This window comes from Leguminivora glycinivorella, chromosome Z, assembly GCF_023078275.1.
Source record: "Leguminivora glycinivorella isolate SPB_JAAS2020 chromosome Z, LegGlyc_1.1, whole genome shotgun sequence".
NCBI lineage: Eukaryota > Metazoa > Arthropoda > Insecta > Lepidoptera > Tortricidae > Leguminivora > Leguminivora glycinivorella.
Window position 1 is genome coordinate 19,207,507 of NC_062998.1, and position 18,079 is coordinate 19,225,585.

General features: G+C 38.1%; 1 protein-coding gene across 2 annotated transcripts in view; it reads right to left on the bottom strand.

The window, feature by feature from the left end:
* Positions 1-18,079, bottom strand: part of LOC125240591 (extracellular sulfatase SULF-1 homolog) — a 105,649-nt gene that overhangs the window by 35,621 nt on the left and 51,949 nt on the right. For both annotated transcript variants that reach the window (XM_048148542.1, XM_048148543.1), the window contains exons 2-3: positions 16,412-17,237; positions 13,706-13,845 (exon numbers count right to left, since the gene is read on the bottom strand). In XM_048148542.1, coding sequence (XP_048004499.1) covers positions 13,706-13,845; positions 16,412-17,097 — 826 coding nt within the window. In that variant the 5' untranslated portion in view covers positions 17,098-17,237. The remainder of the gene's footprint in view (positions 1-13,705; positions 13,846-16,411; positions 17,238-18,079) is intronic.

The following is an 18,079-nucleotide window of genomic DNA, read 5'->3' on the forward strand; positions in this document are numbered from 1 at the left end:
ACTACTTATATGTAAAACAAACACAAAATATCTTAGGTAGTTGTAACTTTTGTTCTTAGGTGCATTATGTTATGCAAGCATTTCTCATATCAGCTAATTACGGCGACAGTTATGAAAAACTACGACGATGATTCATTCGATATCGAGTTACAAGCAGTTTTAACAGGCTTCATACTAAGCATAGTCCGATCTGTTCCCAGAGCTCTTTCGCTATAATTTTATGGACATGACAGCAAATGCTAGATCATAAAGCCTTGCTGCTTTAAACTAACAATTCAAAGAACTGTGTCGAAGCATTTGGAGTCATATATACATACGTCGGAGGTCGGACATGTCTGATGTCCAATCTGTCTCTTATTCAACCCGTACATGTATATATGAATGTAGGGAATCAGATGTGTGGTCACATATAATTTACATGACACATTTTTCTATCACACAAATCTCTAGAAAAAAAACGGATTAGATGTAACCAAATATTGACGTCTCAGCTACAAAAAGCTGTTACTCAAAAGCACTCAATTGTATCGAAAAAAGGGGCTGAAGTTGAAGTTTTCACCGGTACTTTATTAAAATTCTTGATGCATGCGGTATACGGCTAAAGAGGCTCTTAACTCGTAAGGTATTTATACGAACGAGAGACGAGAATGTGTGGGCGGCCCATGAATGAGCGCGACACGAAACCTATAGTCATTGATCGAGATTTACATTATTATTATTCCATCGTTGGACTTAACTGTATCTAAATGACATAACAATGAAATAGTAAACGGTTCATTCATAAAACTTAGCGATGTTCTTTTTTTTGGTGGAGGCACTTTATTAGAATGATTTCTAAGTATTGTATATAATTAATGAATCTACGGTTGTACTCACGTTATTATATCGCTAATTGCTGCGACATGTTTCGGGCCAATTTGGAGGCCCCTCTTCAGGCATATAGGAGTTCACGCGGCGGCTAAACTCCGTGGACTGTCAGTCCACGTCCACGTCAGTAATAGCGATATAATAACGTGAGTAAAACCGTAGATTCATTAATTATTTGAATATGTCTCACGAAAGTTTAACGTGTCTAAGTATTGTATAAGTAGTTAGGTATTTATTTTTACACTACTTTTAATGCTGTGTCCATTATGATTTATGATTTTGGCGTGACGTCATATGTAAACGACCTCAACGGGACGGGACGCATAAAACTGATTATAGTCTAATGAACAAAGACAAACTCTCTCGTGTTAAATTATCGAGTGTCCGGTCGCTAAGCAGGACGTCACACGCCGCACGCAATAAAAAAAGTAGTAGATACAATTAACTAATGACTTGCGCCTACTGTAATACTCTACTAAACGTTCGTGTCTTTGACAAGGCAACTCTCGAGAATAAGTCTGGACTATAACAAAGAGCGAGTAATATTATTGATGACAATAATATTATATACTGATAGTACATACTGCACAACAGCAGAGCAAGATTTGTGAAACTTTGATTTGCTTCCTAATATTATTTAGTGTGACATGTGCCGTCAGGTACTTGACACTTCTGGTAATGAGCGTAATAAATAATAATTAAAATAAAATAAAAACGGAAATCAAAAATAATACTTTTAAAGAGCCGAAGACGGACTGCAATGCGGGTACTGCAACTTCTATACTTTGTATAGAGCCTTAGCAATATTTGTGTTTTGATTCCTTTTATAGATTTAGATTTTATCTTTCATCTCTTGTTTGAGAAAAGAACTATGGGTATATGCCGCGCCGTGAAAAATATAGGTATAGGTACCTACTTAGCCGTCAACCCTTTACTTTTCCGATCTCTGCAATATTTTTTTTGTACGTATGATACTACATATTTGACAATATGCATCAGAAATCAGAACCCTATATCTCTGATTTGTTAATTTTGTACTGAATTATAGTATCTTGGTCATACCATGAGAGGGTGAATTTCTCAGCGTGATTTTTTTGTGGCGGAGCTGAAATTCATTGTGTGGGCTAATTGTTTCCGGGTTTTAATTTTTTTTATGAAAACCAATCCTAAAATACTACCTTCGGCAACATTGCAAATTGTTACAAGTGTTATGTATATTTATTTAAAAATAATTTTCCATCGAAATTCTAATTTTGGTGTAGCGTCCAGAGCCTGTTTTTAGCGGATTATTGCTATGGTAAATCCAGTAAATCCGCAGCTATAAAGATAACTTGCCATAACTTCATTCTTTATTACATTAAGTATATTTTAAGATGACATAAGTCAATATTATTATACAATTTGACACTTATAACTGAGCACCAAAAGTTGTCCGGGGGAAAGAACCAATTTTGGTGGTAAGTATTGAAATCATTTTTATGGTTAAACGAGACGCAGCAAGACGAACAAACGTGTCGTAACATGACCATTCAGGTTCTTTCCTGCATTTAGACATGACACAAGTGTCATACCTTGCTGGGTTGGTCCGCCCCATACAAAAATATCTAATTTTGGTGGGTCGTAATACTTTTTCCACCAAAATTGCATAAATTTTGGTGGTGAAAAAATTGAGGGCAGTAACGTTTTTGTTTTTATTTGAAAAGTATTTATTACATGTTAAAAGTTTATTATTTCAAGTAGAAAATAATACAAAAATGAATAAAAGGCTTTATTTTTGATTTTATTTTTTATTTTTGTGGGTAGACCAATTTTGGTGGCGACCATGTCATTGAAATCGTAATTTCTCTAAAACTACTTATTATAATGAAAGGTCATTGATACATAGCATTGCTAATAATTAGTTATGTAACATCAGTACATAATTTCAACAAAAATTACAAAACTAAAAAAATCCACCAAAATTAGGCAAATTTCGAGTATGTTGAAATTCACCCGAGAAGGGATTTTTTTAAACTCACTTTTAAAATAAGTACCTAAGTTAAAAAATAATGGTATGCGAGGATCAGTCTTCACAATCAGTTTCAAGCAGTGTCTAATCGTTTAATTTTTTTAAAGAATGTATTAGGGTGTTTCTTGTCTTCTAATTTAAATATAAAAAAGGCGATATATTATATGTACTACAAAATTATCGTTTTATGTAAATTACACTCGGTGTACCTGCAACTGAGAATTCTACGGTATCGCTATACTCACGCGTCACGCGCAACGTCTGTTGCAAGTCTCCGCAACATTGTAGCACCGCTATTTATCAGCAAAAGTGTTTTAGTCAAAAAATGACCGACTTGATTTCCATCATTGCACTGAAGATATCCGCTGAGATTGTTAATTAATAATCGAAGCGAAAATACTGTTAAAGTTAAAGTCTCTCATTTATTATCCACTACTTTTGGTATAGCTTAGTCAATTTGATTGAACTTCAAGGAAACTGAGATTTAAAGCAAAACTTGATACTATCTCAAAAGACAAAGATTCAAATTCGTATCAAAATTGAAAAAAATATATAAACAAACAAATAAAGAACGTAGCTGTCGAAAGAGTAATTTTATACCATTACCATATAAGATACGACGACGTGCTGGATACGCCGCCGTATACTTTATTAACTTGATTAATTCATTTAGATAACTACGTCTAACATTGTTCTGCACGGTATGTAGTACATAATACAGGTACATATAGAATGCTTGTTTATAAATTTAGCTGTAGCACAGTATAATAAAGAGTACTATCGTATGGTCACTCCCGCTCCCCGCTGAAAGTGCCGCCCGCACCCTCTCGGTTACCTCACAGTTACCACCTGTCAAAAATACGAACAGTCGATATTTCACTGTCATATTTCACTCGTACAAGCATAATACGCGTTCACCTACACGAGCTTAGACTGTGTGCTAGGAACGCGCCTCTTTCAGAATATACTTGATCGCCAGTGTCCGAGGTGTGGCTGTAGCTCGGGGTGCAGGCAGAATGAAAAGGAGATGATGCCACCTTGGAAAATTTCTATGCGAATTGGCGGGAAAGTGCAAACGACACGATTGAGTGGAGGGAAAGAAAAGAGGGAAGGCCTTTGCCCAGCAGTGGGACATTAAAGCAGGCTAAAAAAAGAGCTTTACCTATAATGTTATAGTCATACATTTCCGCTCTACGACAAGTGTGATAAGTACCTACATACATACCTGGATAACTCTCTTCGAGCACAGATTATTAATAAGTTACTAACGTAACAGATCCTTCACTTGCCCGCAAAACGACAAATACCTACGCTTTATTTAACTAATACTAATAAGTTACTACGTAAAACTCAGAAGAATAGTAGGTACGTGCCATACGAATTACGACTATACAGGCGGGCGCGTGCCGCCCCTCGGCCACTTGTTCATTCGAATGAACGGCTAGCGTTGACCGCGAGCGAGTGACGTAGGCCTGATTCGAGCTCAAATACCCTAGGTCTGAAGGTGTGATGCCGAATTTCAGAACGAAGTATTAAATAAGCGCTCCACTCTATGTTAGCTGAAGAGCATAAAAGATTACGCTTCATAAATAACAACAGCTGCCTTGCAAAGGAATACGATCCGAGGTGAGGGCACCATCAGCGTTCGCGGCGCGAGTACCCGGGCTGACCTATTCGCGCCCACGACCTTTAGGGAAGGGCCACTTGCAAGCCATTCGCCCCACGCAACATCTAACTGATTACGAAACGTTCCGTAGAAGCCGAGTTTGAGTTATTCCGTCAATAAATACTTAAACTACTCTATTGTTAAACTATGTTACAGCTTATTAAGGTGCAGTGGTTTCAGCTATTAGAAGAGATAAACTTTCTCAGTAGGATTAGCACATGATTGCCGCGAGAGTATGTCGCCGCGAGAAAGACTACACGTCCTTATGTCATTAATACAATTAGAAGAAGATGTGTGATTTATCTCGCGGCGACATACTCTCGCGGCAATCATGTGATAACCCATCATCATCATCACACCAGATCATCATCATCATGCAGATCATCTTACGGTTGGCATAAAATACGAACAGCAGTCTTGAGCTTATCTTTCTCAAATTATGTACTTCAATATTTGGGCGACCGAGCTTCACTCGGTTCTATTTTATTATATCACGTCTTTAGATAAAAAAAAACTCTTATATTATTAAAAAAAACTTAATTTCTGCCGGCGTATCATGCTTCCAATTTTATCACTTATCCATGTGGATAAGACATCTGTCACTCTCACTCTGACATACTTGCCAAAGCGTGACAGAAGTATTATCCACGTGGATAAGTGATAAAATTAGAAGCATGATACGCCGGCTGGCCGGGATTCGAAACCCTGACTCCTGCGATCTGCCTGTTAACATTAGACCGACCTCTTACGACTGAGCTAGCGGAGCCGATGCGCGGGCGGCGAAATTAACGACCATATTTTACGTTTATTAACGCGAAAGGAAAAAAATACGCATGAAAAGTCGAAAATTCACGTTTTCCGGGATCTAAGGCTACGCTAGATCGCTTTTTCACCCCCGAAAACCCCCACATACCAAATTTCAGCGAAATCGTTAGAGCGGTTTCCGAGATCGTCGGTATAAAGTTATATATAAATAAATAAATATACTTATAAATAAATAAATATACAAAAAATGCTCGTTTAAAGGTATAAGATTTATTCGGAGATTCAGTCGGTAGAAAGAAAGCACGAGCATTGTCTAAAACGCATTGTTAACGATTTCTTACTAATTTATTTATTGAAATCTTCACATTTCAGTCACCATAAAAACGTGGCAAATTCAATACACTCGTTATCGTTCCATGTAATGGCTGCTTGATTTAACGATGTACCGTGTGGGACTTGTGGGAGACTTTTTTGAGTTACCATGCACATAAGAAATAAACGTAATATAAAACGTTATGTGACGATAAATAGTGTGTGTACTGTGCAATATGGAATTAATTTTAATTATTTTATTGTTATACTTAATGTCCAATTCACATTGTGTGAAATGTTTAACTAATTTAATGTTTACCTATTAACCATGGTTACACATACACAATGTATTACCTACCATTAGATGTTGACATGTAACACTGGTGTGGTGTCATTAATAAATTATTGTATTGTATTGTATATGTGACGTTATCTATCTGGGTAAAGGGTCTTCAGGGACCTTATAGTCGATGGCGCTTACGTACCTTGGCATCGTATCTGTATACGAACATCGCCCTTAACGCCTTAAGCGCCATCGACAATAAGGTCCCTTTTCCCAGATAACGTCACATATAAATTTTGAATTTCGCGTCTTTTTCTAGTGACAAATTTGTTTGACCGACTAATTATGCAAAAAGATTGATTAACTAAATGCGAAATATAAGCTAATAATAATTTAATAGCGACGACACGCACGATCCAGGTTCGGGTCGGAGGAGGACCTCACACGGCTAGACAAAACTAGTAGCAAATGACGAATAAAATTTCTTGAATATTCTTCGAATGAAATGCCGCACATATTTATTTATTAAAACATCGCAGAAAATTTTTCAACAAAAACCAATTCATCAGAAAAGCTGTTTGAATGCAATCGACTTGTAGGTATCAATAGCAGGAGGGAGTAGTGCTCAAAAGACCGTCTACCACGATCACGATAAAGGGATTTCGAACTTCAACCTATTACGTTTACAGTTTACACCCAGTGATACATAGGTTGTAGCTACTATGTATAATAGTGCCCACTATCACCAACACCCGCTTGTGGGCAAAATATTTCATTACATCAACTGTCATATCGAGTCTCCCGGACTCACATGTAAGTCTGTGCACTTTCGTAGGATGACGTATCGTTTGAGTGATCGATTCCAGTAGGTAGGTACCATTCGTTTAAACTTTAAATAAACGATAAGGGGTCGGATTTTGAACATCGATGTCTCTATTTCGGGTACTTCGTTCAATAATATCTCCACTGCTAGCTAGACTACATATTTAAATTCTACCAATAGAATTAAAAATGAGCGGTCAATCGCCATTTGCCCATTTCTATTTACCGTTGTACCCTATTAAGATATTGCTCAAGCATACAGGATGTGGCCTGTAATACAAGCAAATAATAAACTGCTTACTCTTCCAACTGACACACATTAGATCTGTGACTTTTATAATTTTTAGAGTAGCTACTATAAAGTTTATTTCAACACGCAATGTACCTACTGTAATCCATGCTAATCCATACTAATAGTATACATACATGCAATGGGACAGTGTGTGTGTGTCTGTTTGTTTGTCCGTCTTTCACGGCAAAACGGAGCGACGAATTGATGTGATTTTTTAAGTGAAGATAGTTGAAGGGATGGAGAGTGACATAGGCTAATTTTTATCTCTTTCTAACGCGAGCGAAGCCGCGGGCAAAAGCTGGTTTATTATAATTTAAGAAGAATCTGAATCGGGTTATCTACATGTCTAAGAAAACGACTGTATTAGGTGCACTACGAGTATCGATAGCAGAATACGCTGCTGATATCCTTTGTAACCTTATAGGCGGGAACAAAGGTGTGGTCTCACGACACGGCATCGGCACTGCGGCCACAACGAGCACTTGGCGCGAACTTGTCTGTATTTCTGCCATTCGACTCGGCCGCAATATAAGGACTATTATATTTTATACTGTGACTCGGCTAAGTCAGAGCGGCGCTATGCTGCGAAGGATGCCGACATTCCATTTCTATAAGAAACATATATTATTTTCAGTAGTTACATATTATGGTGAATTTTCTCGCACTAGTCGCAAAGTAAATAGCACATTTCTTGTCTACTACTACTACAAAGACTCAGTCACGGATAACGCACATTTTACAGCATGAAATTAAAGAATGTGAAAATGTATTAATAGTACATTGTGTATTAAGGGCGGAAAGTGAAGGATTACGAACGAGAGGCTGCCCGAAGCCTGACGCCGAAGGCGGAGGGCTTTAATAACTTGAGTGCACAATGTTTTTCAGTTTTCATCTCACTGACATTTCGAACATTCGTCCGCCATCTTGTAATTTTTGACAGGTCGTTCAAGGCCCTACCCAGGTATTCACTTTACCGCCCTAGGGCGGTAAAATAGCTCATTAGGTATAAGTATGCAGGCATGCACCGTTTACGAGGGAGTGTGATGAAAATGTATAAACGAGGGATCAACTATTTCACCCATTTGAAGAACACTAAACCCTTTACATTTTTAATGGACAGTCAGCTGCAGAGAAAAGTAGACCTTGCTTACAAATTTGTATGCAGAGGGGTTTACTTTTCTCTGCAGCTGACTGTCTTCGTACACCGTAACTTACTGTTTTCAGTTAAGTACATGAATCTGAAAACAGTTCCCGTTCCATCGTTAAGTGAAATACTTCCACGGTTCTATTTAGTAGACAGACAAGCTATTAGTATTAAGAGTTTATAGAAAACGCGACTGTTAAATTATATTTTTAATAGATACGAGTGGTTAATAGTTACTCAAAGCATTTAATATTAGGTATGCTTCTGTGCCTAGTTAATGAATGAACGATAGCCGATCGGCTCGTCTGTAAGTAGGTAAACAGAGGGGCCGGCAGACTGTGAGGCGGCTGCGCCCACGCATGCGCGGCTCGGCCGCTCTTCGTTCCACACGCGCAATATTCTGAATGGCTCCTTGTACTACGAACGAACAGGCATTGCACAATTACGTAACAACTTCGAGTACTGGGCCCTAGCCAAAAGTACAATCGTTGACTGCACCTTCCGCATTGTTGCGACTGAGCCAGTTGCGTATAGTCTGCCTAGAATCTACACACAGGCTCTCGCCGCTGACTTGCGTGCACAATTGCACATGTTGGGTAGACGTCTATAAACGTTGCCCGAGCCTAGGTTAGACCTGCACAAAGCGAGCCTTACTCGCAATCTTGCCAGGACCCGTTTCGCACAATGGATCCATCAGAGAGATTGCTCAAGACATAACCAGAGAGAATGACCGGCTACAATTGTGTAGGTACCTTTGCATCTAATAGCAGTACCTACACTAATTAAATTAGTGATTCGTTGTTATACTCGTACATATGTACTTTACCGTTTCTTAGATTTTTTTATTACCAGGTATTTAGTTTTTGTTTAACTACGTAGGATAATTAATCATCTGAGTAAAGAAAGATAATCACAAATATGATTACAAAGTATGTATAAGAATTAAAGTACATAAACACTACATATAACTGAAAACTATGTTAGATTTTGCAATTAATTACTACAAATAAGTAGACTATGCAGATATGAAAAGGTGGTTAATTTCGCAATGTTTAAGTTTGACCAGTGATTAGGTACTCAGAGACTACATCTGAACGTCTGACAAGTTACACCAGTTGGACAGGACGGCTTCCCTCAAAGGCACGTATTAATAATATTATTACGTAGGTATGTACCTAGCTACATTTGAATAAAAATACAAGTATACTTATAATCCGACCTTGCTACGGTCGTGAACTCTTTATGTGGTCAAGTCGGTAGGGTTGCTAACAATGTGAAGTGGTGTGTCTGTACACTCTTTGTGCTGAATTAAAAGTGACCGTCCGAACGGCGGGTTGACGAGAAAGATTGGATATTTTATTTTAATGTATAGGTATTATGCTCTGTAGACACGTCTTGAATTTCCTCACATTATATGTTCTCACGATTTGCACACAGAACCGTATATATAACTTTACAAGTACGAGTATGTAGTAAGTAGCACAAGTTTCTCAGAGTAGGAGAAATCAATCGGGAAAGCAATATGTCGACACCGCAGGTGCACGGCAGCCCTAGCGCGGCATGCATCTTTTTCGTAATAAAGCCACCAAGCTCCGTGCAATATGCACTTTATTATGATCAAATATGTTTCTCTAGACATAGTATTAAACCCAATGTATCTAAGATGTATATTATTAAATTACGTCACTCCTTGTTACCGTTGCTACATACTATAGAATATTAATAAAATTATGTTATGATCAATGCAAGATTAGCGACGCATCGTATTGTTTCATATGAAATTACATATATTTAGTAAAAAGACACGACACCAATGGAAAACGTAGTTGGTAGGCAAAGTAAGAGGAAACGCTCGGCCCACATAGGTCCACTTTCATCTTCAAGCGGAAGTCGCTGTTTGCGCGATGCGCCTGTAGGTACGGCTCGTGCGTGGAGACCATTTTCTGCTATTAGGGCCCATCCAGCAATCGTAGGCGGTGCCCTTCGCCCACATCCTGACCCGGAAGGGAAAGCATGAGCGGATTTATGATCGCCCATTCCGAGTATAAATTTACAAGCCAAATGGACACTTGGAACAGAGCGGTGATAAATTGTCGACACGTGCTCCTTGACACGAAAAGCACTTATGTATGTAAATATGTAGTACTTAAAGTTTACCTGCGATTTGGCTTATTAACATTGAATAGGTATGTTTTTAGCGTAAACATGTTTTAGGACTGGTTTCGCGATGAATCGTAAACTTACTTTAGGACTCTGTGTAACGATAAAATATATTGTCATCAAACGGCTGTCTGTCATATTGCGATGACAAAATTTTAGATTGTCAAGAAATGATTTATTAGCTTTATAGTCATTATCCAATAATGGCCATTTGCCCAATTCTTTGTCTAAAGTGTACCTAATCGGCCAACTTCCTAGCAAGGTGGGCGCCCTAACGAGTGGCCCAGCGCGCTGGCGAGGACGAGCGCCGGATGAGCGGTCTGCACCCCAAATTCCAGCGAGGACACTTCCATCTACACCGGTCGGTGTGCGCGGACAGTCCGGCGTGATTCTCTTAATGGCCGACGTCCGCCGACCCACGTGCGCCCACGTCACGGTCTAATACGAAATTTAGAACAAATCTTGCAAGACGCTATACGTGGTGCAGTTGGAAGACGATTGCGGGCGACGCCGACGTCCTGGAATTGATTTACGGCCCACAAGGCTATGTAAACATTGCATGTAATTTTTCATTGCATAATATTGGAAATTGAAACTTGATTATCCATTTAGCTATTGCTTCTTCTAATTCTGAATTCCATGGAGGTAGTTTATGAATTCATGGTATCTGACCTCCATTTTAGTCATTAAGCTTATCAATAGGTACGTGCTCGTGACCAGGCGTTGTTCCCAATATTCTCTGGATACCGAGTCGTGAGTCAGTGGGCCTGTATCGGCAGCATTCCTCGTGTAACATAGCATTGCATCACAGCGTAGTGCGTACCTACAGTGAATGCGCGTTCAACGCACCGCAAACTTAGCTTTCTTGAAGGCCGAGACACACCAGATGCGTATGCGGCCCGCCCTTGCTTCCAATTTGAGCAGCAAAAACGTGGTACCTAAGTAATAAAAATCTTGTAACAAATAGGTACTAGAATACTAGAGATGCATAGTAGGGAGACTAGGGAGTGCAGGGACGTGTAGCTAATAGTAGCTTATAATGTTCATTAAAAAGCATCTTATTAAGTTATTTATTAGTGTACTAAAAATAACTAATACCTTATTGTAATACATAACAAAACCCTAATCCTTCCAATCCTTTGTTACAAACACAGTATTGTAATAGGCAATTACGCAGTATTCGCGGGAACGTCTATTGTTAGATAGGTACTAAGGAGTTTAACCGCTTGAGCAAATTATCAGCTTAACCTGACATGGCGTATCAGCGTACGGCTATTTGCATAAAGAACTAGGTTGTCTCCAAGTAAGTAGGTGTTAGCTCTATTTGTTAATGAAGTCAATCCAAGACTTAATTAAAAAATTGTTCTTTAGGGTTCCATAGTCAACTAGGAACCCTTATAGTTTCGCCATGTCTGTCTGTCCGTCCGTCCGTCTGTCCGCGGATAATCTCAGTAACCGTTAGCACTAGAAAGCTGAAATTTGGTACCAATATGTATATCATTCACGCCAACAAAGTGCAAAAATAAAAAATGGAAAAAATGTTTTATTAGGGTACACTCCCCCCCCCATGTAAAGTGGGGGCTGATATTTTTTTTCATTCCAACCCCCACGTGTGATATATTGTTGGATAGGTATTTAAAAATAAATAAGGGTTTGCTAACATTGTTTTTTGATAATATTAATATTTTTGGAAATAATCGCTCCTAAAGGAAAAAAAAGTGCGTCCCCCCCTCTAACTTTTGAACCATATGTTTCAAAAATATGAAAAAAATCACAAAAGTAGAACTTTATAAATACTTTCTAGCAAAATTGTTTTGAACTTGATAGGTTCAGTAGTTTTTGAGTAAAATACGGAAAACTACGGAACCCTACACTGAGCGTGGCCCGACACGCTCTTGGCCGGTTTTTTTTTTCTAAACTTCTCATTTGATCATCATTCGCCGCGCCAGGTACCTGTAGTTTCTATAATATAATAACTATAATAAGTAACATATCGTCACTACTTTGAAAATACTCGTATCTCACGCTGCTTCTCAAAGTTAAAACGCAGTAAGTCTATATGCATTCCATACGTACTTACTACAATTTTCTTTTTATTGACAGACGAAGATACCTACAAGTTTTTTAGGGTTCCGTAGTCAACTAGGAACCCTTATAGTTTCGCCATGTCTGTCTGTCCGTCCGTCCGTCCGCGGATAATCTCAGTAACCGTTAGCACTAGAAAGCTGAAATTTAGTACCAATATCAATCACGCCAACAAAGTGCAAAAATAAAAAATGGAAAAAAATGTTTTATTAGGGTACCCCCCTACATGTAAAGTGGGGGCTGATATTTTTTTTTCATTCCAACCCCAACGTGTGATATATTGTTGGATAGGTATTCAAAAATGAATAAGGGTTTACTAAGACCGTTTTTAATAATATTAATATTTTCGGAAATAATCGCTCCTAAAGGAAAAAAAAGTGCGTCCCCCTCCCCCTCTAACTTTTGAACCATATGTTTAAAAAATATGAAAAAAATCACAAAAGTAGAACTTTATAAATACTTTCTAGCAAAATTGTTTTGAACTTGATAGGTTCAGTAGTTTTTGAGAAAAATACGGAAAACTACGGAACCCTACACTGAGCGTGGCCTGACACGCTCTTGGCCGGTTTTTTAAAGTAGTCACGATCTCACGATATAATTGTTCCTATGGTATTAAAGTACCTGTTCTCCTACTCCTGTTACAGTCATCATCAAATACCTATATTGTGACAGCCAAAGCACCAAATATATATAAATAGATATACATATATACAGAAATATAATTATATTTATTTTTATGACGACAAAGGTGCGTTATGATATATTCGATACTGACTATAACACGAAGGTTTAACATATTTTGCCGCCATACACTATACCTATATATTAACTGTAAACGTGAAACATATTAAATACCTATTTATCAATCAAAATCAATCCTTAAAAGTCAAATTTATCAGCCAGCGGGAGCAAACAAGTCAACATGTTCAAGATATTAGGCGTGATCTATTCATTACGTCGCGTCACAAAAAATGAAGTTTTTAGACTCCATTATTGTTCCCTTTGTCACACTTTTGTACAGTCACCTGCGATAATTATTTTATCACCAAAAGCACAGAATACATATTCCAAAAGGTACATTTTTTCTGCAGGTAACCCTAATGTGAGTGCGTTTTCACATTATCCGATCCGATATCGGATGTCGGACCGATATCCCATACATTACAGGCGCCATCTTGGATTTTTTCCATTGAAATCTTTCCGAGATCCGATATCGGATCGGATAATGTGAAAACTAATCAAAAGTCCAATCGTGGACGCTCCGTGGCGTAGCAATGAAGTAAGATGGTACAGCGACTTACCCGTGCGATAACCGGCGTTGGAGAGGTACGTGGCGAAGGTCTTGGTCTCGTGCTTGGCCTGCCACATGGGCGACGAGCAGTTGTCGTTGTTGGTGTACACGTTGTGGTTGTGCACGTACACGCCAGTCAGCAGCGAGCTCCTGTCGCGAAACAATGCAAACTCGCCATTTAGGTATACCGTATTCAATAGATAAATTTTACGAGTATTGGTCGCTTCCTTCACTTAGACGAAAGCCAAAGCTTGTATCATTAGAATATGCTATTACCTAAAGGTTACATTTGACAAACCTACGAGTTATTAGGAATAACACTATCTGTATAAATAAATAAAAGATATGCAGCGTGTATTTTTGATATTACCACATACTTAAAGGGTTATTCGTAAAAGCCCTACAGAATGGAATATATTTTCATATGTTTTAATTAAAAATACTACTTTTATTTTTCATAAAAAATAATTCAGCACGCAATGTATTGCTACTTTATTGTTCAACGACGTGACTTAACGTAAGAACTGACAATTAGTTCCGCGTCTTCCAGTGGGCTATTTCACCAATAGTGAGTATTGTCGCCCGACAGTGACCCTTCGCCGTTCATTGCTTGTTCAACAAGGAAATATTGAGGCTGAGTAACAATGTTACTTATTAACCCAGAAATAAGTATATGTCATAGCACTAAATGTACTAAAACCTTTGTCTGGTTAAAGTTTTAAGGTAATATAAAACATACACTCTGTATATATAGGTACTTACTTAGTTTAGAAAAATGTTCCATGTTTATATCTTTTAAGTAGTGAAAAGAGTAGGTTTTATTTAGCATTATCCCCGTTACCGTGTCTAATACATAGTACTTACTTGATAGTTTAAAAAAGGGATGAGATTTGGCTGTATTACAGATAGATAAAACTATGGAAACAGATTATATCGCGTATATAATGAATTTACAATACATGCCTACATTTCGAATACTTTACAGGATTCGTGGTCTTTACAGCATTCGTTGTAATTTTTTGAATATTGCATAACTAGCTTTATTAACAGTGTGTGAACCTGCCTTAAAAAATCTATATTATTTATGGATGGTTCATTAATATTTGTGGGTCATTATGTCTTTGTGGGTTCATTAATATTTCTTGATGTGAGTAGCTTTCGCACATTGTAATTTTTCCTCAGTCACCCGTTGACCACGAATGCTGTAAAGTATTCGAAACGTTTCCATTGTTTTATTTCATACATACATACATACATACAATCACGCCTGTATCCCATAAAAGGGTAGGCAGAGCACATGAAACTACTAAAGCTTCAGTGCCACTCTTGGCAAATAAGGGGTTGAAAGAAAACGAAACTGTGACATTGCAGTGACAGGTTGCCAGCCTCTCGCCTACGCCACAATTTAACCCATATCCCACAGTCGCCTTCTACGACACCCACGGGAAGAAAGGGGGTGGTGAAATTCTTAACCCCGCCGCCGCTTCTTTCTTAATTCTTGTTTTATTTCATGGGTAACTATCGCGGTAACCGAATACAATATTATGTATACAGAGAGACTTATCTACCCCAACTATTTCCATATCTTCGATTCCACAACCCCGCGAAGTTGATTCAGTTACAACTCTCACAGTTGCATATCTATTATACATATCTACTTAGGTATTTTTATGTAGATATGGCAAATAAATCTATACATATTATGTAGATCAGCATCATTAGCACGATACAATGTACGGCCGAGTTGTCAGCAAAGCAAACCAATCGCATGTTTACGACTATGACTTGGTCTTTCTCTACATATTTCTTGAAGAACCAATAATAACAATTATAGGTAAAATCGCCGTCAATAGAAATTGTCAACAGTGTAAACAAACCGTTCTATAAAATATCAATATTCTAGCACAATTTTATTATTTTAAAGGTTGAGGATCATAATGTGATATGAATTGATTAAATAACACATGGATTTAGCCAGTATCTGATGAGTAAGAGTGAAAATTAAAAACATTTTGACTAAAAGGTTTGTTTACATTGTTCACAAGTTCTATTGACGGCGACTTTAACTAGCTTTTGTCCGCAGCTTCGCTCGCGCTAAATTCGAAAATTGCGGAATGCTCCATACCAACTTGTAATCCCCATTTTAGGGAAGTGGGAGGTTAGAAAGAGACAAAAAGTAGCCTATGTCACTCTCCATCCTTTCAACTATCTCCACTTAAAAATTCACGTCAATTCGTCGCTCCGTTTTGCCGTGAAAGACGGACAAACAAACAGACACACACACTTTCCCATTTATAATATTAGTATGGATTAGTATGGATAACAGGTTAATTTTTGTTTTTTTTTTCTAACATCAAGAGTTAGAATCATTATTTGATTGATGGACCATGAAATTGCATGAAGTGTGGTTAATGCTGCATCCGCACATGAAGAGATTGTAAAGGTTCGGTGAACAATTGAACATTCGTGATGCTGTAATCCTTTAGAGTAAGCAAGAGATGTCATCACTAATATTGCACGTTTACATTGTATTCAAAATAAGATGATAAGATGATAACTTTAAAATTACACTTGAGCAGGAAATTTAAATTTAGGTATTATATTAACCATTATTGTAGTTACGAGATTTAAAAACTCGTTGAATAGAAAGTCTAATATTACCTAGGTAAAAAATAGGCAAGAATGTGCAACTGTGCATTAAATGAAATGGTGTTACCTGGAAGGGCAGCACATGGGCGTAGTGGTGTAAGCGTGGCGGAACTCGGCGCCCGCGCTCCTGATGGCCTTCATGGTCCTCGGCATGAAGTTGAGGCTGCCCAGCTCCACGTCCTGGTCGTCCGTGAGCACCACGATGATGTTGGGCTTGCGCTCGCGCGGCTGCGGGAACGGGATGTACCCGCCGCTCTGCCACTTGTTGCTCACCCTCCCCTTGGCTCGAGTGCTGTTGTCTTTGAGCGCTTGGTGATTCCTTTCTTGCATTTTACTTTGGCTGAGAGGCTTGTTTCCTCCGAAAGATTTGTCCATACTATTATTTTTATATGATTGCTTGTCGCTTTTACGGGGCTTATCTTCTTTTTTCAGAAATAGGTCGGTGGTTTTGTTGGACGCGGCCTCGTCGGAGGAGTGCGCATCCGGCCCTTTCCTCCTGTCTCTCCTGACATCGTACTCGCGGTCCCAGGCCCTGCGCCGGTGGCCCCGGAACTTGGAACTGTTTCTGTGCCTCAAGTTTCGCCTTTCGGGCAGATCCGTGAGGGTTCCATTAAAGGTGGTTCTGTTGCGATTGTTTTCTCTATTGCGTATTTCTCGCGCTCTAGCCGTTTCCTCATCTTCAAAGGAATCTCGGGTGGCCGAAATAAATATAAAATTCCAGGTTAGGAGGATTGGGATTATTTTCAAGTTCATGATGTTGAGTTAGAAATATCAAGAGTAAGATTCTTTGTTAGGTTACGTAGCCAGCACTGCAATTATAAGATTCATGTCGTTAATATAGACATCGCCTTGCAGACTCGTTTTGGAAAGTGCTCGGCTATTTTCATCGCCACCTATAACAAGAATTACAATTTCAAGTTACATAGGCATAATTAGATATTTTGGGAAATAGATAAACTTTACAAATTCACAAAGTAAATGAATAGCTGCTGTAGGTACCTAAGTTAAGCATAAAAAAACAAATGCATTTCTCATTGAAAATGAAAATTTTATACTCTTAAATCATTCATAAATGAAAGAGAGTTTCAAATTCCAAATTGGAAAAAGTGGTCTGGATCTTACGATGATAAAATAATATGTGGTAACAAAATAAGAATATCACCACCTCCTTATCCCCGTGGGTGTCGTAGAAGTCAACTGTGAAATGTGTTAAATCGCGATGTGATCGGCTAGCGACCTTTCTCTGCTGACTATACTGCAACGTTTTTTTTAACCCTGTTAACTTATTCTTTAAGGTCGGTAAGTCTACATTTATATTAAATTGTTTAGGTATCCAGTAACATCACAACTATTTTTTAGGATATTAAATTTAAATATCTGTTTCAATTTATTCACATTGTACAACATAATACTTAGGTATATAATATTACAAACAAAAATTACACTAAAACTAAACGTACCTACGTACAAACTAAAGTAAAAAACCGGCCAAGAGCGTGTCGGGCCACGCTCAGTGTAGGGTTCCGTAGTTTTCCGTATTTTTCTCAAAAACTACTGAACCTATCAAGTTCAAAACAATTTTCCTAGAAAGTCTTTATAAAGTTCTACTTTTGTGATTTTTTTCATATTTTTTAAACATATGGTTCAAAAGTTAGAGGGGGGGGACGCACTTTTTTTTCCTTTAGGGGCGATTATTTCCGAAAATATTAATATTATCAAAAAACTATCTTAGTAA